The 24,126-nt window shown below is 39.5% G+C and overlaps 3 protein-coding genes across 3 annotated transcripts; 1 reads left to right on the forward strand and 2 right to left on the reverse strand.

Moving 5' to 3' along the window:
- Nucleotides 1–1,881: 1,881 nt before the first annotated feature.
- On the reverse strand, nt 1,882–6,886 carry LOC102715952 (phospholipase D Z-like). Its single transcript, XM_015838364.2, has 8 exons — nt 6,521–6,886; nt 6,210–6,430; nt 5,497–5,701; nt 5,084–5,285; nt 4,758–4,951; nt 3,981–4,134; nt 3,341–3,505; nt 1,882–2,647 (listed from the first exon to the last, which is right to left on the reverse strand). The coding sequence occupies exons 1-8, from the start codon at nt 6,535–6,537 to the stop codon at nt 2,201–2,203; spliced, it is 1,605 nt and encodes a 534-aa protein (XP_015693850.2). The 5' UTR covers nt 6,538–6,886; the 3' UTR covers nt 1,882–2,200.
- Nucleotides 6,887–8,853: 1,967 nt separating this feature from the next.
- On the forward strand, nt 8,854–10,821 carry LOC102715766 (ubiquitin-NEDD8-like protein RUB2). The gene is made up of 3 exons (XM_006656243.1): nt 8,854–9,071; nt 10,146–10,405; nt 10,517–10,821. The coding sequence occupies exons 1-3, from the start codon at nt 8,979–8,981 to the stop codon at nt 10,623–10,625; spliced, it is 462 nt and encodes a 153-aa protein (XP_006656306.1). The 5' UTR covers nt 8,854–8,978; the 3' UTR covers nt 10,626–10,821.
- Nucleotides 10,822–13,916: 3,095 nt separating this feature from the next.
- LOC107304367 (probable N-acetyltransferase HLS1) lies at nt 13,917–15,831 on the reverse strand. Its single transcript, XM_040525192.1, has 3 exons — nt 15,544–15,831; nt 15,154–15,293; nt 13,917–15,018 (listed from the first exon to the last, which is right to left on the reverse strand). Exons 1-3 carry the CDS (start codon nt 15,829–15,831, stop codon nt 14,160–14,162), a joined length of 1,287 nt encoding a protein of 428 aa, XP_040381126.1. The 3' UTR covers nt 13,917–14,159.
- Nucleotides 15,832–24,126: the final 8,295 nt, after the last annotated feature.

Here is a 24,126-nt window from a genome sequence, read left to right on the forward strand (position 1 = left end):
AACATCAAAAGAAATTTCCTTTCCTACAAGATACGGAAAAAACATATAAAAAATTTTATCCACTTAGATTTATTGAAAAAAATTTCTATCAATCGGTATTGCCATACATCATTTGTTAACAACGTCATAGTTTTTTACTGTCAATTTAAATCTTTTCTAAAAAATAGAAAATACTTATATTTTAGAGCAAGCCAAGATAATACAATCTATTACTGAAACACAAAAGGATTAAACATGTTTCAGGCGGCAGATCGGATCAACAGTTCATCAAAGTGACGCAGCCACTGCACACTGGCCGTTATTAACCCGTTACTGGTGTGGTCCACAGCAACCTAAATGGCCTTGGCCTACGCACCTTTGCCGCCTCCATAAACCGAGGTTGGTGGACACGGTGCAGTGGAACGCCCGCCATCCTCATGCTCTTGGAGGTGTTGGAGGATGAGCTCTCAACACTTGTCATTGTCCACTCATTCAGAGATCAAAAGATTATCCGTGCTCATCTTTTCGCATATATTTATATTTATAACCTAAAATCTAAATTTTTAATATTAAATTTAGAGTTGTTTTGAGTGTTTATCGTAACTTATTTTTCAACTATTTCTTTTAGACCGTCAGAAACATTTCTTTTAGACCGTCAGAAACATATATTCCTATATAAACATTTTATTCATAAATTACTTTTTATTTATAAATATGTAGTTTCGTTCCTTATGATTTATCATTTATACGGAAAAAATATTCTAACCAATATATTATTATATTGTACTGCGACGCCCAAAGAAATTAGGAAAGAAAATTATACGTGATGTACATGAATTCATACTCAAATCGAAAGAACATCGATCTAAATTTTACATCTAGAAAAAACGTACAGTGCATGGACGACGTCGACAGCACACCCGTACGCACCGCACGGCTCCAATCATCGTTCGTAACAAGTACAAGAGATGCAGCTTCCAGGGTGATCCCCAGATCATGGGAATTTCACAGCACAAACGGAGAAACCTTTTCTCGACGCATTTTTCGTGCCACGGTTTCCTGCGTACCAATCGCGAGAGAGATCATGTGAAACTCAAACGCGAGTCGTTGGAGGTAGTTGTAGAGATGATGAGAGATTAAGATATTATCAACAAGACTTAATGCATAGTTTTATTGCATAGCTAACAAGACTGTAAATTAGGTAATCGAGTTAGATGAGTTTTATGTGGGTGAAACTTCTCTCTGATCTCATGAAACTCACTCATTTAATGTTTCTGTCAAGTCAACAAAAGTTGTTGCGAGTATGTGATACTCTATTTAATGTGTATGATACCCTCATGAAATATACATTGAGACTGACCTAAGTCAGAATAAAGAGAGAGGGGTGTGAGGCTGTGAGAGTGACACAGATCATAGATTCAGACATGACCAATGATGGTCTCTCTCTGTGTGTGGGTTTGAGACACAGGAAAACGATCGATGGATGCTAGGGTGCTCTTCCATTGATTGGAAAAGAAGAAGAAAAAAAAAAGGTTTGCTTCGTCTTCGTCTTCCTCTTCGTCGCGATAATGTCGATGTGGTGGTGCAGCTCCATGGCCATGGGAGCAGAGGAGAGCAGCTTGTGAGCTGTGGGCATACACCATGATTAGTGGTTGAGCGGTTTGGTTGGCTTTGAATGTTGCAAGGACATGAAATGATGCTCCTGTGGAAATTCTTGTCAGGTCTGTTGCTCAATGTCTCTCGGAATGGAAGCTGTGTGGTATGCAGTGAGGGGTACAGTACTACAGGGAAGTAACATGTAATCAGAATTCAGAGAGAATGTCTGTCTGTGCATTTTGCATTTGACAGAACCAAAGCACTGAATAAGTCAATCCTCAAAGTACTTAGAAGAATCAATGCTCAAATTAATTATTTAATTAGGTCAAGCAATGATCAAGTGGTAAATTCACCATTCGTGCATTGATTTCTGAAAGTTTACGCTTTGTACATCTTGGAAGTAAAATCGCCTTAAATCAACTTATCGGGCGAAAATTGAAAAAAAAAATAATTTTGCAGGTTCTTGACAGAAACGAACACTGAAATCCTCAATGTTGTTGGTGCATGTGATCCTCTGTTGGATGGTGTTTCTGTTCTGCAACTTGTCCAGCCCACTCCCGTGATGTTCTTTATTGGCAACAGGTGAAGCAAGATCGAGCTGAGATGGATCACAGATAACCTGATTTCACGCAGATGCCTCGAGTGGCTTTACAGGTACAGTGTATGGAGAAAACCAATCTGCATCAAAGACATCTTGCAGCTGGGCAACAATGGCAGGGTTGTATGTTCCAAAGCTGACACCAGCTGTGGTGTAGAAGTAATCCCAGATAAGGTTGCTGGTGCCGATGTTTGCCCTCGCATCGCTGACGGCGTACTTGCCATGGTTCACCCGGGTAAAATCAGGGTACCGATTCCCCGTCGCGGCGCCCTGTGCCAATGCAGGCCCAGTCTCATTGTACCCAGGAACAATGTAGTATTTGATCTCAACCTTGCCATTGCAGTGGTTGTAACTGGACGATGTGCAGAGGATGTTTGAGTATAGAAGGCTCTTCAAGTATTTCTCTGTGTTTGGGATGAAATGCGTCCAGTAGGCGACGAGGATCCTCACAGTTGCATTCTTTGAGAATATTACCTATCAATGATCATTTCACATGCAGTTAGTACGTGGGCATATTAGTGCTGAGCAGAGATGGACTTGACAAGGGGAAAGTTAAAAGAAAAAAAAAACTTGCTTAAGTAACTATAGAGCTCACTGAAGTAATACGTGTGCGCTTCCAAAGTAAGGAAGGTATCAATTCCCAACGTGATGGTATCAGGCTATCAGCAGCCTTGGTGTTCAAGTTATGGCAAACATGAATAGTAGTAGATCATGGTGCATATGTACTCATGATAGTGCATTTTACTTGGGTTGGGCATCTGTAGGCTGCTGCAGTCACATGTAAACAGCGGTGCTCCGTCTATGATGATTTTAGTGACCACACAGAAGTATTACCAGCTGAGGCATGCCAGAAACAGCGAACGTAATGAGGATCCGGGGATGTGTGGGGGAGGATAAGATTTGTAGTGGAGACTTGAGTAAAACCAATGAAAGCATTTTGTATTTACTAAAGTGATAACAGATGAACAAGAAATTAAAGTAGACTTGGAGGCTCTTATTATACTAGTAGTATCAATTCCTTTGCCAAAACCTTCTTGCATTCTATAAGCCAAATGCTTGTTAACTGATCCAGTATACTGCTGGTTTTGTGGACAGAAGAACATTCTTAAAGAAAGTGAGCTGTATTGTGCATAACAAAATTGACGTATTGAACTTAAATGGAAATACCTCTGATATTGCTGATGACAATGATGGCCAGAACACTGTTTGTGTTGCATACTGTGACTGTCCTAGCCAGTCCATAGTACTTATCCGCACCAAACCCCCGAATTTAACTGACTTGATGGTGTCAAGCCAACCCTGCTCATCTGCCTGGAACTTGTCAAACGAAAGCTGCAATACATAAACAAGTCGAATCAACACTCTGGATGTAAGTATCATGCCCCTTGGAATAATGATATGCTTATATTGCTTACACATTTAACACTAGCAGAATTAGTTTAGAGAAGTTAGGCATCAAACCAGGAACTATTTAATAAACAAAATGCTATGTAAAGAAGCACGGCACTATAGAATCACACCACTTCAATAGGCATTTGGTACTCTCGCCATCTGTGAAGCAGATGTTTCTGTCCTTTTACACCTAAACTGGGAGGTTGGAAACCTAAATAATTTTGGAAAAAAGTTTTACAGGGATAGGAAATTTATCGCTGGATAAGTTACAGAGTTACAGAAGAAATGACCAACGTCGCAACCGCCAGTAGTCATGGCGAAATTAGTTTTTGGCACCAATTGTCTTGGCAAAATTATAGTATTCTGCAGAAATTGAAAGCTATTTTCTTCGAAAAGAAGGGAAAATGTAAATTACCTCAGGTGGAGCGAACGAAAGATAGCTCAACTGGTGTTCCTGAGTGGATCTCTTGTACCCAGGGGTTTTGAATAAAATATCAAGCATTTCAGGATTGGCAAGTGAAGGATAGCCATCCACATCTGGGACATCAACAGAAGGTGGAAGGGGCGACCTGTTGACAAATTAATATAAGATATTTCTATTATTTAACACAAGGAAATTGTGTGAGTGAATAAGAAAATGACGCCTGCAAATATTATCTAGAGCGATTGATGAAACAAGAAGACATCCTGAAAGTACATAGTAGCAAGTTAACAACCATCAAATATATTAAATATTCAAATTAAATAAAGCAGATAATGACCTATAACATACATGATAAAGGATAAAAGTAATCGGGAGGAACTACAAACTAGAGACGAGGGAGGTCAACTCGAATACACAAGGGAGGACAAATAGCATCAGTGAGGATAAATTCCTCTAAAAGGTTTCCATCCCCACTGAGCAAGGTGTTATGAGAAGTTAGACCAGCATATTAAAGATAAACTAGTTAGTATTATCTCCGTTCTATATTATAAGATGTTCTGGTCTTAACCTAGATTCATACGGATGCTTATGAATTTAGACACATATATAAAACATATTTATTGATCTGTGGATAAATCGATACAAGACCAAAACATCTTATAATATGGAATAAAGAGAATAGATATGAGTTGCCTTTTACTTTTAGGTACTGGTTCAGTTTCACATGAATTTATGTACTGAGTATATAATACAAAGAAGGCTGTAGACCTGCATCTTTCTTCTGGTTTTAGAAAATGTGACCAGCATGGCACTTTTCTAAAAGCTTGCCACTGTTTGTCCCAGGCAACTTTGGTGTAAGAAGTTGCGTTGAGAGTTGAAAGTTTCCAAAGATTTTCAAAGTATATTTCCACAGTTTTTGCTATCTGTGGACAATCAGCAAAATAAATCCCAAGCTCTTTCACCTGCAATATAAGTCAAAACTAATGTCAGAAAGCTTCCGCTAAACTATATTTTTTGGGCACATTTTTCAAATTAACATCTAAATGTAATATGTAGTAACACTACAATTAGGATAATTTAGCTTTCTTATATACCTGGCTAAGGGATTTCCAATCATTGTTTGCAGAACCAATATACACATCTTTTTTGTCAGATATCCATACTTTTGCATGCACAACACCAGATCCCCACCAATCACCAAAAAGTAAAGTTACATTCTGGACATTTGGTCTTCCTGCAGCGAGATTAGCACTCTCTTTGTCAAAATCAGGTGCAAATCCAGAGTGTTGCACGATCCTGAAAATATGCTACAATTGTTATCGAAAAATAACTAGACATAGACTTCTGTATGCGCATGATAAATTTAACTCTTTCACTGTAGGGTGACATGCCAATGCTATCACTGGCTAATATAAACTTCATGAATTCATGTGACACAGTAATTACTGATTAACTGCGATGCAACAAACTATAAACTAACATTTAAAGTTTCGATATCAGCAGTTACCTTATTTTGATCTTACGATCTGCAGCTTTCTCCAGCTCCTTATAAACCCGTTGCCCTTCGTCAGCCCCGAATCTTACCATGTCACTCGCGGAGTACCCATAATCGCCTGATTTGGGATTATTAGGCTGAGCTAAGAGCTGCCAGTATTGTGCCAGGATATCCAGGTTTTTTGTGGCATTCCCAGAGAGCCATTGCAGCACATCCGCTGTGGATGAGCACTCAGAGTAATCAGCAACCGTACATAAATGAAGGTAAAAACAGAAAATAACCTAATTGCATTCCTCCTATGTTTTTCCAACAGAATAAGCGAAGGAAAACTTTGTACTGAAAAGACAACCATGCTATCAGCCTATCATCAGTTCATCACCAATCACACACCAACATATGCCCAAAAATACTACTGCTGCAGCAATCCTCCATCACTTACCGAGCACCAGCATCGCCAAAATTGCAACAAAAATGGAGAGATTTCTATTCGCAACAATATAGCATGCCTACCTAAATGGTACAGGTTGCTAACAATCTCATGGAGCATAGCTAGTAATGGAGGAGACTAGGAACAATCCAAGAGCGCATGTCTGCGACACACTCCAGATTTCAGGCACCGAAACCCCAATCGACGGCGGCAGCCAGACAACACCGATCCGCCTCGCCTCACCAAGAACACGCACGCGCTCACGCAATGCGCGGACGGGAAGAGAGTGTGGGGTTACCAGTGGAGAGGACCCCGGCGACGCGCCGGAGGTCGGGCATGTCGGTCGGGATGGACTGCACCAGCCACGCCTTGCAGGTGCCCGCCGCCGCGGCCGCCGCCGGCGCGCCCCATAGCACCGCGACCGCGGCGAGGAGGAGGAGGCGGCCGCGGGCGCGGCCGCGGGCGGAGGAACGCATCTTGGAAGCGTCAACTGGCGAGCGAGCTGTCAGTGCAACACCACTGGAAAAAAAAAAAGAAGTTTTGGAGAAGGGAAGTGTGATAAAAGTATTAGCAATCAAGAAGAAGAAGATGGATTTAGCGGGAAGTCACCGCGATCTCCACTGCATCCCCCATGGAAAATCTGGTGATGAAACGCTGGATAAATCATCAAAAAGAATGGATTTTTTTTTGTCAGCAGGCCAAGATGTTCGTCACATCACACGCGTCGATGCCTTCAAACGGCGGCGCTGGCGCATGCGTGCTTGCGGTGGTCAACACAGGGGATGGATATTCCCGTCCATGATTGGATCTCGGGCCAAAGATCCCCGGCGCTTCGGAGTTCAGACGCTGAAGAGCTCGACCTCATCCTGAACTTGGAGCTGTTGTGTTCTTCACAGGCACAACGGGGTTAAATTCCGTTGCAGAATCAGTGTTCTTGGTACCAAAAGAAACCATCTCCTCATCTTCTCGTGCTGATTAAGGCCAATGTTGAACTGTAATTTAAGGCCAATGCAGAATCAGGAAGACTCATCTTGAGTAGTTTAAGGCCCCTTTGCTTAGTAGGAAGTACAGGGAAAGTTTGGATAATTTTAATCTTACTAGCAAAATACTTATGTTTTGGTATGAAATATATTACAAAATATTATATTATTTTTTCTCAACTATACTAATATCATGTGTTTGAACTAAATATAAACTATTTCATAATATAAAGAAATACCATAGGCTATATATAAAAAAATAACTGTAGAGAGCAGTGTGGTGATAGATTCATGGTCACCGCCGCTAGGGACATTCAAATTAGTATTTTTAATCCTATGAAAACAAATTTCTAAGAAAACATTTGAAACAAAGAATTGCATCCTGCCTTATTCTTTGAAATTCCTATAGATTGGTCCATCTTATAAAGATTTTGGAGAAAAACAAAAATTAGATCTTACCTCATGTTATCTTCTTAACATGACATTAAACTTGTGTGTTGTTTCTCATGTATATGAATCAAATGATAGAGTCGAACTTTCCTCTAGTTTCAATTCCTATAGAAATACAGTGAACATGTCATTGTATTTCTATCTTTTTTTTTTATTCCCGCGTTTTCACGAGCTTGTGCTTCAAATGAGCCCTTGGGCTAAATCACATGCCTAATCTCAAAGGCTGTAATTGGTACCAAATGTGTATAAAGAGCATACCCAACCGGCTAGATCCCAATATTTAGGTGTGGACGTTCGGTTAATTTGATCCGGTCTTTCGGTTTTTTAAAAATTCGGTTGTAAAACTCAAAAGCTAATTTAGTTGAGACAAACTTAGGACCGAGCAACCCGATTTTGGTTATTTCAGTTCGGTCATCAATCACGACCAAAATATGGGATAGTTTGAGGAGTTAAAAAAAAAAGCAAATTACATTAAATTTGGGGTGGCATTTCTTCTTTTTATGACATGTTTTATAAATTAAATTGTATATGATAATAAAAAACAATGCTCCATGAAACGTAAGATGTTTAACTTTTTTATTTGCAATGTTTAATTATTTGTCTTATTTAAAAAATTATGGAAATATTATTTATTTTGCTTGTGACTTACTTTATTATTAAAAGAACTTAAAGCACGACTTGTTATTTTTTTATATTTGTACTAAATTTTTGAATAAGACGAATGGTTAAATATTGTAACTAAAAAAGTCAAACATCTTATATTATATAAACGGATATTATGAAACGGAGGTAGTATATAACATAATAATTTACCAAGATACTTTCTATTACTTCCAACTTATACTCTAGATCACCAAGATTACTATAGCTATTTGACTTTTTCCTAATTTTGGTTAGTTCCGTTATTGCAGTTAACGAAGGATGATGACGAAATTAACCAAATTAATTTCGGTCAGTGAAATATGGTAACTGAATTTCTAACCAAAAATTTAGATCTCTGATCATTTTGGTTTTTGTATCGGTCAGTTTGGTTCCGTTTCTCGGTATCGGTTATTTTTATCCACCCCTACCAAAATTAGGCGAGCTTAGGCAAAAACATCTCTTCATCGTACTCACTCGTTTCATAATATAAGATGTTTTAGTTATATTTATATTTATTTATTGACCAATGTATATTATTTATATATATGTCTAGATTTATTAGTAACGCTAGAAAGTCTTACATTACATTAGGAAACGGAAAGGAGGTAGTATCATCTAATGATCCCCAATAATTAGAGACTCCCACCGTAAAATTTAAAAACACAAATTGTTGGGCCGTCCAGTTTCCAGAATAATTGGGCCGTTACCCAACTTGCCGGTGGAGCGTGGGCCGTCATTTCGACAACCGACGGCCCATCACACATCCACGACGGCCTCCCGCGTCACGGGCCGGCCTGATGGGCCCGGGAGCCCGTCGCGGGGGAATGGGTCGGACTTGGTTGCAAATACTCTCTTCGCTGGGGCTGCATCTGCAAAACAGCCAGCACCGGCGGCGCGACCAGGCGCGGCGACCCGAAGCCCTCGCGGCCGTAGAACCCTAGAGGCGGATTCCGGCCGCGGATCGGAGCCGAGGAGGAGGAGGAGGAGGGTGCGGGATGCAGATCTTCGTGAAGACGCTGACGGGGAAGACCATCACTCTCGAGGTCGAGAGCAGCGACACCATCGACAATGTCAAGGCCAAGATCCAGGTCTCCTCCTCCTCCTCCTCTGTTCTCTTCGCCTCCCCTTTGCTGATGCTTCTTGCTAGATCTGCCGTGGCGAGAAGATGCGCCATAGCTCCACCGACGCGACGCGACGTGGGTTGTGCGGTGCCTGTGGTTCTTTGCTCGTTCGGACAAGTCTTGGGGGAATGATAATATAATTTGGATCAGGAAATGTTTTTTTTTTAAGTGGGAGATTGTAACAAGCTGTTTAAAAGAATCTTTGATGCTACGTCAATTTTATCTTCTGACATGAGCCTATACAATTTTAGTGCTGTTGTAGATTATGATTTGCCATATTGCTGTTGCAGAATAGCACTGTGAAGAAGTGAGAACTACAATTGATAAAGCTAGTCTATTCTGTGTAACGCTAGGATGTACTCCCTCTGTCCCAAAAGAATCAATTCTCCGATTTCTGTACTATTCAGGAAATTAGAAAAAAATTAGTCACACGTACAGTACTATTCATGATTTATCATCTAATAAAAACAAAAATATCAATCGCAAAAAAATTGAATAAGACGAAGAGTCAAAAATTATAGATAAAAAGTGAAATGTTGGTTTATTTTGGGACGGAGGGAGTAATATGGATCTCTGGAAGTGTTCATGTAGGGGTGGTTTAATCGATCAATTTTAGGAAAAGATAATTTCCTTCTGTTGTTTGTGGACTGTTCTTTCTTATGTTGACAATGCGGTAGTGATGTTTATTCTATTTTTGATCAATGAAACTAGAGATTCAGTATTATTGTTAGAATACTTTCTGCTTTGTGTCTATTAGACTGGTTTAGAGCACTTGGTTATAAAATTCTTGCAAATGATCATAGTATCTGTTTCCCTCAATTGTATAGTAGTACATTGAATTAAATTAGCTTCATTGGGAGTTTTGTTACCATAACTTGTTGCTTTCCTTGCTGGTATTCTTACTGGAGATCATTAAAATGGCACTGTTTCCCCTGTTCCCTGTTCCTCATAATGTGTTGACCAAATTAACAAATGACTGTAGGCATGTAGTTATATCATTAATACAGCTGAGTGGCTGACATTCCTTTATAATTGTTTCAGGACAAAGAGGGTATTCCCCCAGATCAGCAAAGGCTGATTTTTGCAGGGAAGCAACTGGAAGATGGACGCACATTAGCTGATTACAACATTCAGAAGGAGTCAACGCTCCATTTGGTCCTGAGGCTCAGGGGTGGAACTATGATCAAGGTGAAGACGCTTACTGGGAAGGAAATCGAGATTGACATTGAGCCCACTGACACAATTGATAGAATCAAGGAGCGTGTTGAGGAGAAAGAGGGTATTCCGCCTGTTCAGCAGAGGTAGTCTTTTTACCCTTGAAAATGGAATGGTGCTGGCAGTTCCTGTGGTTTCGCCTTCTCTTTATGCATTCTGTTTAAGCATTCACTGATCCTGATAAAATGTTGTGTCAGGCTCATTTATGCTGGGAAGCAACTTGCTGATGATAAAACCGCCAAGGATTACAACATTGAAGGTGGCTCAGTGCTCCATCTTGTGCTTGCTCTGAGGGGTGGTCAGTAAATGCAGCTTCCATATGCACAGTATCTCTGAAGGGAGAAGTATATTTGCTATGCCATTTCTATCTTCAGTTGCTGCAGATTTCTAGCCATATTTGGTAGTTTACTGAAGTACCATGCGATTGGCATATTGTGTATGGGGATCAATTGTCATGTACTGGAAGGGAAATATCTGAAAGCTTATCAGTTGCCATTCTATTTCTGCTGCTGTCAAATCATCATTTCTTCGTAATTGTTTCTGAAGCAAGACACTGCTGATCTAATGTTGACTGGCTTGTTATTACATATAATGCATTTGTAGGGAGAAAATGGGTCCATTGGTACATCTGCTATAGACTCTGTTATAGAATGGGTGATCTGGCCAGATAATTCTCCTATAGATCTATGAGGATCACATGAACCTCTGCGGCACTAGATTACCATCATATGTCTAATAGTAGCTTTTAAGAGTTGTCTTATCTTCTGTAGCCACCACAATTTGTTGATCAATGGTACTTTATATATATTACACTACTGGCCATTACTGATTAGCCAATCAAGAATTGTGTTGAAATAAGTCACTGGCCATACTGAAATTTAGATCAACCAGAGAGTAATAGAGTATATTTTGTCGGGTAACTAACAAAGACCTGTTTTATGTCGATTCATGTGTAGATTATCGATTGGCACCATCACATTGGAAGCCATAGTCTCTTTTGCAATTGTGAATCAATGATAAGAATTAACAATTTGTGTGGTATATGTAACATTGGCCCAAAGTTTTATCTCCAACTAGGAGTATACAATTTAAGGAGACACAGAGAACTACAACTTTGAACAGTTCCCTACGTGATCAGTGAATCTGATTCCTCATTGGGATGCATACACTGATATGCATTCATAGTCTTCAGTGGTGTTCTTGTGGGGGCAATCTTATCTTTCACAAAGATACTGATTAGATTCGTTGGGTGAACATTCTTTACCAAGACCAGAACCAGAACAACCACGTTGCCAAAAACATATACTGAAGAATCAGGGTGATGGGAGTGAAGGGACATTAGATTCAGTGTCGCCGAAGTCTAAAGATTCTTGTTCAATGCTCCTGAAAGATTATGGAGAAAAAGAAGGCATCAAGACTTGCATAGTCTTCAGTGATCCTGAAGAAACCATTTGAGATGCAGACACGTCTGTTACCTTCTCTTTGCAAAGATACAGATGTTCAGTTTCTAACTTTCCAGTGCATTGCATGATCTCTTAAGTGCATTTCTGATGCATCATCAGGATTGTGTCCATGTTGAATATTTAAAGATTGAAGTTTGCATGCTCCTGTCGGATAACAAAAGGAGTTGTTTTCATGAACAATCCTATGTCATATTCACCAGCAATAAAGGTTCAAAATATTCCATATGTTTCTCCTTTTCTGATCCCTTCCAACATATCTCTAATTTTATATTGGTCATTTCCCCCCTTTTTTGATCTGTACATTCTTCATGCTCCTGACTTAAAAAGGTACTTAATCCCACAATGTACATCTGCTTGTTCCTATCTAAAAAGGGTCATCAACTCATCATCTCTGTTTTGCTCCACCAAGTTGCAGTCTTTCTTAGTCCTAAGACTGCTATGCCATCTCTGAATGATAGTTTTATTCCCATAATCCTATCTCCACATTATTATTATTTTTAGATCAACACCTGTATTCAAGATATAGCCAGAGAAAACAGATATGCCTGTCTATTCCTCCAGTTATATATTCTGCTGCCTTGTGTCTACATGCTAATACCAAGCAAAGCAATGTGTCTGCCAGATTCTGTCCCTAGTTTGCCATGTTGTGTCATACATTCATGCACATCTGTTCCACTTAAACTCTATTTAATCTTCTCTTGAACCCCTGGTTTTGTTCATCGCCTTTCTGCGCCGGTGGCTGCAAAGAAAGGTGAGCAGTGATTGTACGTTTTTTTTCAGGGGACCAAGATATAGCCACAGCCACCTCGGTATTCGTTAATCCACTCTAGTTCAATCAAATCAAATATATGAAACACACGATATGTTATGAATTTTTTTTTCTAAACTAGAGTGGATTAACCAACACCGACAATGCAACTACGGCTATCCTCGTAGGGGACCAAAGAACCCTAGCCACATGTACAAGGCAACATCTGACCATGTTACTTCAGCCTTAGGAGCCTCAAGCCTGCAACTTGCAGTGTGCTTCAGTTACTTTAATCACAAACATCAGTAGTACATAAGACTACTCTCCCTTCGCCTAGGTTCATGGATTGGCCAGCTGGTTCGGGACCATGCTATGATCCATCCTTGTAGCCCAGTTTCACTAAAACCAAAGGCATTTTTGCAGCAACCCTTTTTCTCGAGTAGCCTCATCTATGGCGTGCCCAGGAGCCTGGACCATCCTGCAAAAATCGATTTTTTCAGCTGATCTCCCTATGAAGACGGCCATATTTGGCTTGTACGATGTGATCAAGTTCGTAGCACTTTCTCTTTGTGGACCTCGTCGGCAATGGTACATGGCCATCATCACCACCACCACCACCATCTCCTGACCTCCATGGAACTGAAAGCGAGAAGCTTGAAGCTTGCCATTGGCAGGGCAGAGGAATTTTTGATTGATCACGGAATATTTGATCAAATCCTGTGAGAGGATCAAGCAAAGATCGGATCTTTGGTCGCTGCTGATGGAATATGGATGTTGAGCAGCATGGATGAGCTAGTGGCTGAGTTAGTTAGTTGCTGGTGGCTATCAATCAGCCATCCGTGCAGAATCAGTTCGTCTTTTCGGTGATTTGGCCGGTCAAAGATTGGCTGGTAGTACTCTGCTTAATTTGATATGGATTTTCACCTGGTGAATTCTGCATGAATGATGGGAATCGATGCAGGATTAGGGCGGCGTTTGTTTGCAGTCAGGATATGCTTTGGCTTTTAAGCCCTGTTTCTTTATGCTGTCTGTTAAGCTACGAATATTTAGCAAAGGGTTTGTGTGAGAACAATTTGATAAGGACTGGTAGATTTTGATGCCGGGTTGAAATGCTACTTTTGTGTCAAACGGTTTAATTTTTACCTTTCTTGTGGTCATGAGGTAATTGTAGACTGATATACTTTTGGCCTCAGTCACTGTCTTCTGAAGATTTCAGGGCCCATATGGTTACAATTATCTGCATTTTGCCTATCCTGAAGAACTCTGAATCTCCATGCATACCATTTCACAGGTGTTTTTTTTTTCTCATTTTGGTTATTAATTAGCAGATGTAATTGTTGCCACAGTTGAAGAACAAACAGTAATATATATTTTTTGATTTGAAAGTGACAACTAATGCTGGATTAGAAACTAGCTAGCTAGCCATTGGTTGGTGCTCTTACACTACATCACTTTAGCTTGGGGGAGTTTACACCACAAGTGGCAAGGCAGGCGATTGCCAGTTGCAGTGGCAAGTGTATGTACATGTGTTCGTCAAAATTTGGCAGAGATGATGCTGTGGTGGGTTAGCCTCTGCCTGCTCCTGCCGTGCATGGCGTGGCATGGCTTGCATGGCGTGGACGTCGGGAGTCAGAACTCGCGGGGGTCGACGAAGAGGCGGCGTCCCGGCGGCGGCGACGGCGCCGTCCAGTCGTCGTCGGCATTGTCTTGGTCGGCGGGGTTGAGGTTCTTGATGCACCAGACGTCCTCGTCGCAGGAGAACCGGCGCCAGCGCGGGACGGCGGCGGCGCACGGGTCGTCCGGGGAGATGTCGGCGGCGACGACGGCGCAGGCCGGGTTCTTGCGGGCGACGTTGTGGGCGTGGTGGCAGAGCGACCGGAGCAGCGCCGGGCCCTCCGGGCCGGACATGCGGAGGCCGTAGAGGAGGTAGGCGCCGAAGGGGCGGAAGATGTCCGGGATGGAGGGGAGGTGCAGCCATGGCGCGCGGCGGTCGAGCGCGCGGAGCGCGGCGAGCGACGCGCGGAGCAGCGCCGGCGCGCCGCTCACGCGGAGGCTGAGGAAGCGGGTGGAGTCCCAGACGCTGAGCACGGCGAACGACGGCGGGGTGTCGGCGGCGGCGGCGGCGGTGTCGACGCCGTCGGCGATGGCGACGAAGGTGCCGAGGGTGAGCTTGTGGGAGAGCAGCGCCGGCATGTCGGCGGGGAGGAAATCCGTGTCCTGCGGCGGGAGCAGCCGCGCGTACGCCGCTGCGGCCAGCTCCGGCGGCAGCTGGAACACGCGGTGCCCGCGCGGGACCGGCAGCCGGTGCGCGTGCACCGGGTGTCCGATGAACTCCGGCCGCCGGAACGGTGCGTACCCGAACCTCCCGGTGAACAGCGCCAGCGACGCCGCGTTCGACTCCGTCGTCGCCATTGTCGCGTGCTCCGCGCCCCTCTCCCTGCACCACTCCTCCGCCCGCCGCACCAGCGCCGTCGCGATCCCGAGCCGCCTGTGCAACCAACACAGAAACACCATCAACACACAAACTACCACTAGCTTCGCCAATGGCGGCCAGCCCCGGCCGTCGCCATAGCTGGCCACGCATTGTGCACTGCACCAGCGCCACCATGATAGGAGAAATCACCTGTGAGATGGCGACACCCTGAGGCCGAGGAGATAGGCCACCTTCACGTAAGGCTTGCGCTGCTTGCCGCCTCGGCTCACCGTCTTCACGCAGGCCTTGATCACGCCGACCATCTTCTTCTCCTCGCCGTACTCCGCCACCTATGCAAACACACGAATCACAGACACGCAGCAAATCACCATCAACAACCATATTAAGCTTAAACATGTTTGTCGATCGATCTGTACATTTTGTCTGGCCGGCACACCAATCATCATCATCGACTGACTTAATAATCAAAGCATGATCATCAAGGACGATCAGCCGTGAATATTTGTATACAATGCATGTTTTGTGTGATCTGAATGATGATTAGATTAATTAGCTTGATTAATCAGTTGGATTGATTACCAGCATGACGTGCTCCGGGGCATGGCGGACCCTGGCAAGCGGGTCGCCGATCTGCTCGACGCAGAGCGACATGCCTGTCTTCTCCTTCTTCTTCGTCTTCTTGCTCGTCTTCTTTTCCCGACTGGCGACGCCATCGTCGTCGCCGTCGTCGGCGCGGTCGTGAACGGCGGCCATGTCGCCGGACAGGCCGACCTGGCACCGGCGCTCCAGCTCCTCCACGGCCGGCAGGTCCTTCTCCATGTCGAACTCCCTCACCCTGACCAGCACCTTCACCGTCATCACCACCATGGCTGATATACGGATCTGATCTCTTGCTAGCTAGCTAGCTAGAAAAAGCTCAATCGAGCTAGCTAAAGATTGTTGCCACAGCTCGAAGAGAGAGCGAGTAGCTCGCTGCAACGCTGCTTGCTGCTGCGTCTTCTCCAGAGAGGAGGGTGAGTGGCGCATTTATAGTGGGCGACGCAGAGAGAGAGGAGAGGGGGCGGCAAATTAAGGGAGGAACAATGTATAAAAATGGCGCGGCTTTTGTATAATAGCAACATCATCTGATAATCAATGGCGCCCTCTCGCCTTGTTGGATTTGATTTGTAGCATATTGTCCCTTTTCTCTCCTCAACTAGATAGCTTTTCTTTTTTCCTCCCTGAGTTATCACACATGTGTTTTAAGTCGTCCAGGGCCTGTGCCCTCCTTCGTGAAAAATCTCGCGCCGTTTCGCAGCTGTAACAAATTTTTATTTTTAAAACTTAATTTTGGAATTATTTTTATTATTTTTTAATTCTTTTTATATATTTTTTTTTGCTTTTGAGACGCTAAACATATATAAAAGTTCTATTTGTAATTTATTTTTTTTAAGAAAAACACGGATTTGGTTTTTCTTCTGAAAAATGAAAGGATAAGTGGTGCCTAAATAATTATATATAATGGTATTATATAATATTATATTTGTTTTATATTATAAAATATTTCGTTTTTTCGTAGATTTATATAAATACTGATAAATCTGAATATATATATACAATATATTTATTAAACCAGGATTGAATCTAGATATAGTCTATTTATCTTATAGTACGAAGGGACCTATCTACTGCACCAAATATATACGGGAATTTGATCTATAGTTGGGCTAGTCATACGCAAAAACATGAAGAAGCAACACAGTTAATTCAAAAGTAAGACTTTTATATCTATTATTTACGGTTTAAAGACAAGAGTGGAAAACAGAGATTAAGACTTAAGAAAATGAAGTCTAACTCTAAAAAGTTAAGTATTAAAATTAAAGTTTTGACTATAGTTGATAAGCCAACGAGCAGGCGATAAGTTCACATAAAAAAAACAGAATTAAATTATGAATTTTTTTTTGCACCATGCATGTGCCCTGGGAGAGCTTACCGATAAAATTAAATTAAGTTTTAAATTGAAATTTTAGCTATGGTTATAAGCCACCGAACAAACGATAGAAGCCCATATGAAAAAAAACACAAAATCATAGCCTAGAGGCCTATTTTTTTTTTCAAAAAGAAAAAACGAACCAAAACTATTTCCCTTTTGCTATTGATCAAATATTTGATTTTTTTGTTTTTCTGTCAAACATGCGCGTAATGCATGAAGACCGTGAGAGGGCAAGTATAGCCTTTTTGACTTGCGTGCACACCTATAGATTATCATATAACGGTAGTTCAAACATTTGATCACCACCCTAACTATTTACACCGGGTGCCCTCGTAGAGCTTGCAAAACAATCCACTTTGGCTGGCTTATCTAAGATAATAATTAATCCAGGCATGCATGCATCCAGCAGCTAGATCTTACTTAGAAATTTCATCTCATCTCCTTTTGATGTGAGTGTGAACTGATGGGGCCTAATTACAGTAGTTGTGAATAGAAGACCCACAGTTCTCAAGCATTTGTCTATTAATGTCGCTGATGACAGTTAATTAAAGTCGCCAAATCAACCTAGAGCTATATATAGCTAACCCTACATATATTAATCTATTTAGTAATATAGCAGCCTTTTGAACACAGCATATGTAAGATTCTGCAATCTCTCTCTCTCTCTCAAAATGTGTATGCCAAGCTCACTTGATTTATTTCATATTATAAAGCGACCGATACAAATTTAGTAGGATCAGTTGATAAACTAGGCCGGAGCTAGCCTACCAATTCTAGGGCATCCAACATATATTCCCGAGCCAAGTAGATTTAATTTAATTTTATACTCCGGATTTATAGATGCAATATTATCCTTAATTCCTCGAAGAGACAACACTAATTTAATTAACCAAAGTGAGAGAGAGATATATATATATTAATGGTGAAATATCATCAGATTAACAGAACCTTACCTACCACTGAAAGAATAACGTCAACATCAAATCGTTCAGTTTGCATGTTCGTTCTGGACTTGATCGAGCAACTAATCGATCAATTAGGCTGGAATTGTTGAGAGGCTGTTTAATTTAATCTTGACAAATCGTTGCACGTACGTACTTGGTTTAATTATATGAGATTGAGATGGTTTAGCATATTTATATAATCTAGTAGTATCTCTCTTTCATAATTTTAGACATTTTGATATGTCAAGATACATTGATCAATGTATATGCTTTATATATATATGTCTAGATTAATTATCATCTATATAAATATAGAAAAATCTAGAAGTGTTACAATAGGGAAAGAGGGAGTATGTCAGTACAAACAAGTCTTAAAAAAATGTCAGTACAAACAAATTAAATCTACCAAAGAACATATCGTGTGCATACAAGCATGACTATAACGATTTTTGAAAATTCTTCTAGAAAAGATTGTATATATACTTCTAATATTATTATACATATGTACAAAGTCTCATATTCAAAAGTTTATTATACATAGAGCGCAAAAAAGAGAATTATATTTTTATTTTTATTTTTTTACGACTAAAATATAATGAATTCAAATATTAGACTTTATAAATAAATATGTGCACTTTTTTGGTCTAATTTTTTTAGTACATTTGTTTATTACGCCGTGTGCATTCATGGTGTGTGCACGGTATAGGTGCCCCATATATACACCAAGCTAAAAAGCTTAATTATCAATGTTGTTAAACCACCAGCTAGCACATTTTGGTCATACATTTTGTTGGCAGGAAAAAATGTTGTTATGCATTATGCATAGTTACATGCAACAAGCAAAAATCTTGGTTCAAGAGAAAGCAAGCATGTGAGTATAATTGCATATATACACATGGACGGCTCTAGCTAGCTGGATTGATATATGCTAATTTGGTATCGCAAGAAATTAATTAGGTATGTTTCTGAACTAGGGAACTCAAAGTACGTACGTGGAACCACGATCAGTACATACATCTAATTAGTACCATGCCTTCCTTCTTTTTTCTCTTCTTTTCCTCGTTTATCTTCTTCCATCTTTTCTAATACGTGTATGCATGCGTGTGAGCTGGAGCAAAGAAGCTTACATATTATGAAATGCTTAATAAACATTTTATATGTGTTTCATCTTAAGCCTGTTTAGTTCCAAAAACGTCACATTAAATTTTTGGATATCTAAATACAGCATTAAATACACATGAACATTAAAACTAATTACACAATTATGGGGAAATTGTGAGATGAATCTTTTGAGCTTAATTAGTACGTGATTAGTCATAAGTGCTACAGTACCCTACATGAGCTAATGACGGATTAATTAGTCTCAAAAGATTCGTCTCGTAGTTTCTTGACAAAATCTATAATTTATTTTATAATTAAACTAAGCTTAATACTTTAAATGTGTGTCCGTATATCCGATGTGATATTTTTGCAAACAAAATTTGCAAACTGAACCAGGCCTAAATTATACATTAATTGGGTGTGTTTACTAGTTATTATAGTATGATATGTGTGTGTATATATTATTGTGGTTGAGCCTTTTATTTTGCAACTTAACATTGCATCTTCCTTCTGGCTTCTCAATACGGCACACCTAGCTAGTGGCAGTTAACAAGCACAAATTAATAATCGGAATAAACCAATCACTGTACATGCCATCACTCTCAGAAACAAAATTAATTAGTAGCAAATTAACTTAGATCATATCGAGGGAAGAACAGACACAGCTTGTATCTATCTGCCTTAAAAAAAACACAACACATCCACTTTATGAGCTTGCTTAGCTTAGCTTAGCTTGTTCGATCACTCATATGCTACTATACGACATATGGTAAGGATGTTCTTTGGACATTAATTTGCTTGCACTTTATACATCATCACAAAGAAATTGCATGTGGCGTGTTAGCTGATTGCCTCCCTTTGAATTAATTTGTCTTGTCTAGTTAGGAGAGCCAAGCTAATTGAACCCCATTAATTTTTAATTTAGGAGAGGGTGTTTCCAATGGTCAAGAACTTTGAACAAACAGCAAGACCGCAAGAAACAAAACTTGTTTAGCAAAGTGGCAGCACTATTAGGTGCAGTGTCGACCAAAGCTCTCGTTCTAGGGGACATGAATGAACACAAAAAGTTATGACAAGTGTGTGAATAGATCAGAGTCTAATATGAAGTGTTTAGACCAAGATCGATTGTTAATAGTGTTTTAAATATAGACATGTTGGTATGTAGTAGCAGCAGCTAGTACGCTAACAGCTAGCAAACTTGAAATTTTTTTATTTGTCAATGAAACAAACTTGACTAATTAATTGGTGTGTCAAGTGCATGAGCATGCACATATATATAGTACAATGTGGTTGCTTGCTAATCTGCATCAACATCCTTTTGACCTTAGAAATCTGTCCTAACTAGCTAGCTAGCTAGCTTGGCTCCTTTCCAACTAGTGACAGATGGGCTTGTTGCAACTTTCCTAATCCTTGCTTTTTAGAAGAGAAAAAAAAGATTGTGTTTATGATTTAAGCATAGATTAGTGCAAGCATGCGTACAAAGACATGGAAAGAAGAGGGGAGATGAGTTAGGGAGAGTCAACAAAGTATCTCTTTGATTGACAGAAATATATCCATAGGTTATTCAGGGTTTAGCTTTTGTTTAGTGTTCTAATCTCAAGGCAAACCCAAATAGTCCAATCTTGGCTCATGTCTCATTGTGTACTGAACTTGTGTCATGGTTTGAAGGAAGATGCATGCGTGCATCATTAATTCAGTTGAACTTGAACGCCTTGTAGGGTGGCGTTAGCACGTAGACTTAATTTGCTGGTACTATTGAACCTTTTTAATTTACTTAAGTTACCATCAGTTAAAGCCAACACTAATTAACCCATATTTGCGAACGGCGGAAGAAGGTTTTGCAAGACACAGAATATTACCCCATACGTATTTTAATAGACGACAATGTTATGTTTTCTCGCGTATTTGACCATTCGTCTTATTCGAAAAAAAATATGCAAATGTAAAAAATATAAGTTATAATTAAATTATATTAGGATTAAATCCAATCACAATAAATTAAATGATAAATATATATTTTTAAAATAAGAAGATCAAATGTGTGGCAGAAAGTCGATCAACGGCGTCATCGATGCATATATAGGAAAGACAATTATTGAGATTCATCTCTTCAATCAGCAAAACTTAACACATGAATATGTACGCATAGTCATTTACTGATGAAAAGTTGGAACAAATATGTGTAGTCCATGACTGTAAAACATTTTCAAAAATTATTTATCAACCATTAGTTTTTATGAAAATACTGCGATGTTTGCTCCAGCCGTCGAACTTTCATATATGAAAAGGAGTTACAGATATTATACTAGAACAATTAAGATTTAAAGAGATCTCATCCATTTAAGGGTAATTTCAGTAAGAGAATCATTCATCCTACAATGTTACAAGTCTGTAACAAAATGCCATTCTTATAACACCAAAACCATGATCCTACAATAGCTTCCAAATGTCCCATGAAGTTATCAGAGAAATCTTCCTAAAGACTTTCTGTCTGAATATAATCCTACCAAGCACCACAATTGTGTTCCATCTCAAACCAATTTTGCGCCAACAAACCTTGCTGAAATCAACCTCAAAAAACAGATTAAAAGCATTTCTCCTCTGATAACTGACATGGAGTTACAAAAACCTTACACTTTGAGAACTTAACAGAGATGAAGTGCCATATGATATATAATCCCTCCCTGAAAAGAAAAAAATGATTGGGAATAAATCATGACATCGACTAGGTTTAAATCTATCCCTAAAAAACTAGCTTAATACTCCTATTTTATAAAATATAAGTATTCATAGCTTCTTTAGCATGTATTAAGATGAAGAAAATGGTATTTCTTAATAATGGATGAAGATGAAAGTATATATGCTAAAAAAAGAAGAATTTTGAATATAAAATAATTAAATGAATAACTAATACTATCCCGTTTTATATTATAAGTCTTTCTAGTCTGATCTAAATTCATTAATTAATTAATATATATAATTTATATATGTGTCTAGATTCATTAGCATCTATATAGAATTTAGATAAGACTAAAAGTCTTTCGACGTGGAATGAAGGTTTATAATATTTAAATACTAGTAAACGATTACTAGTATATTACCGTACATATCATCAGTCAATTCAGTATGCACTTCCATGGTGCAGGTGCGTGCACGCATGCATGTGTTATGCGTAGGTAGGTTTTGACTTGAGTACACGTACTCTCGCTTGTCTGCATATGTATGTGTCGACGAGCGCATGAGGACGAACTCCATGAGTGACAGACAGCATGGCTACAAGGGCTACCCTACGACATGCATACGCCCGTACCGTGATTTTTCTTTCCTTTCGCTCCTTCAGGTAATGAGAATTCCTGATCTTTTCTAACCTTATATATGTACGTGCTAATAAAAAATATATATATATATATATAAAAGAGCGTAGGTAAATCTAAAAAGTTTTATAATATAGAACTGGTGTTTTTCTATGAAAAAGTCTAACAAATGACATTGACAAATACTTAATTCAAAGAAATATCATTGACGAGTATGAGTTCTAAAAAATATCATCATACAAATAAATTTGTCTAAGAAATGTCATCACCGTTATGGTTCCGTCGACCTTTTCCATTAAGTTCTATAATATAAATAGTGTAGTTAACGATAAAAAAATAGATGGAAACCTAACGACAATAATATTGCTCAAACAAATTCGTTTGTATAATAATATTTTTTAGAACTCAAATTCCTCAATGATATTTTTTAGACTTAGACGTTTATCAATGGTATTTTTTAGATTTTCACTTTTTTATTGTTTATGTTTAATGTTCGATTGTCTATCTTGTTTTAAAAAGTTTTATGATTAGTTAATTAATTTTCTTATTATTATAAGATGATAAAAAATAAATTATACTTTATTTGTGACTATTTTTTAAAAAATAAAATTTTTAAATAAAACAAACAGTCAAGACACGAAAATCTACGTATACACTTATTTAGTAATATAAACGATAAAATTAAATGCTATAAAGTTGAAAATTCCTTTCAAAATATGAGATGAACTATTATACATAAACATTTATTTCTTCGGTCTTTATTTACTGTTTTCCTTTAATCGTCAATAAAATTTATGAAAGTTGTACTATCGTGTAATTATACATCACCAATATAATATTTTTCTGATATACACAATATTTTTTTTAAAAAATAAATGGTCAAAATTATTAAATAAATAGTACCTGTGTCAATTATTTGAAACAGAGTGGGTAAGAAATAATATTTAACTGTCCAAACACATAGACGAGAAAAAAAATAACCAAAATCGGAGAAAAGAGCGCAGCTCGGTGGATCGATCTTCACGTGGCAATGTTTTTTTTGTTCCAGTTCCGTGCGTCCCATCAGTACGTGTCAGGTGTTTGGCAGATCGTACGTGGTGTCACGTACGCCGGACATGACCGGCTTTGGTGGTGTTAAGATTGAAAATTTTTTATGAAAGTGTCATGCTAAATATTTGACCGGAGTGGAAGGGGTTTTCAGACAAGAATGAAAAAACGAATTTCACGGCTAGCCTAAAAACCGCGAGACGAATCTTTTGAGCCTAATTAATCCGTCATTAACACATGTTGGTTACTGTAGCACTTATAGCTAATCATGAACTAATTAGGCTTAAAAAATCCGTCTTAAGATTTCTTACATAACTATGTAATTAATATTTTGGTTTATATATGTTTAATGGTTTATTTAGATATTTAAAAATTTAATATGATGTTTTAAAAAAAATTTTGGAAACGGCGGTTGCCTCGCATCTCTGCATCTGCATGCATGGAGAGATATATCGATCGGTCAAGGCCCGTACTTACGTGTACGTGACACAGAGCTGACAGACACATTCACGCGCGCGCACGCACGCACGTAGGAGTAGTAGACGTGACATGTGCAGGGCCAAGCAACGCATACGCGCGATGCACTGAAAAGTAGGAGTATGCGTGTATTGACGATGGAAGAGGTTCGAGGACTGCATGCACGCAGATGAATCATCCTGCTCTACAGCAGCTTGGCAGGCCGAATCCCCTTGAAACAAGGGAGTTCATTGAGCACTGACTACCATGGAGTCTACGTAGTTGGGCGTTTTTTTTTAGTTTTTTTAAAAAATAGTCACGTCGTATG

This window comes from Oryza brachyantha, chromosome 6 (assembly GCF_000231095.2).
Source record: "Oryza brachyantha chromosome 6, ObraRS2, whole genome shotgun sequence".
Lineage (NCBI taxonomy): Eukaryota > Viridiplantae > Streptophyta > Magnoliopsida > Poales > Poaceae > Oryza > Oryza brachyantha.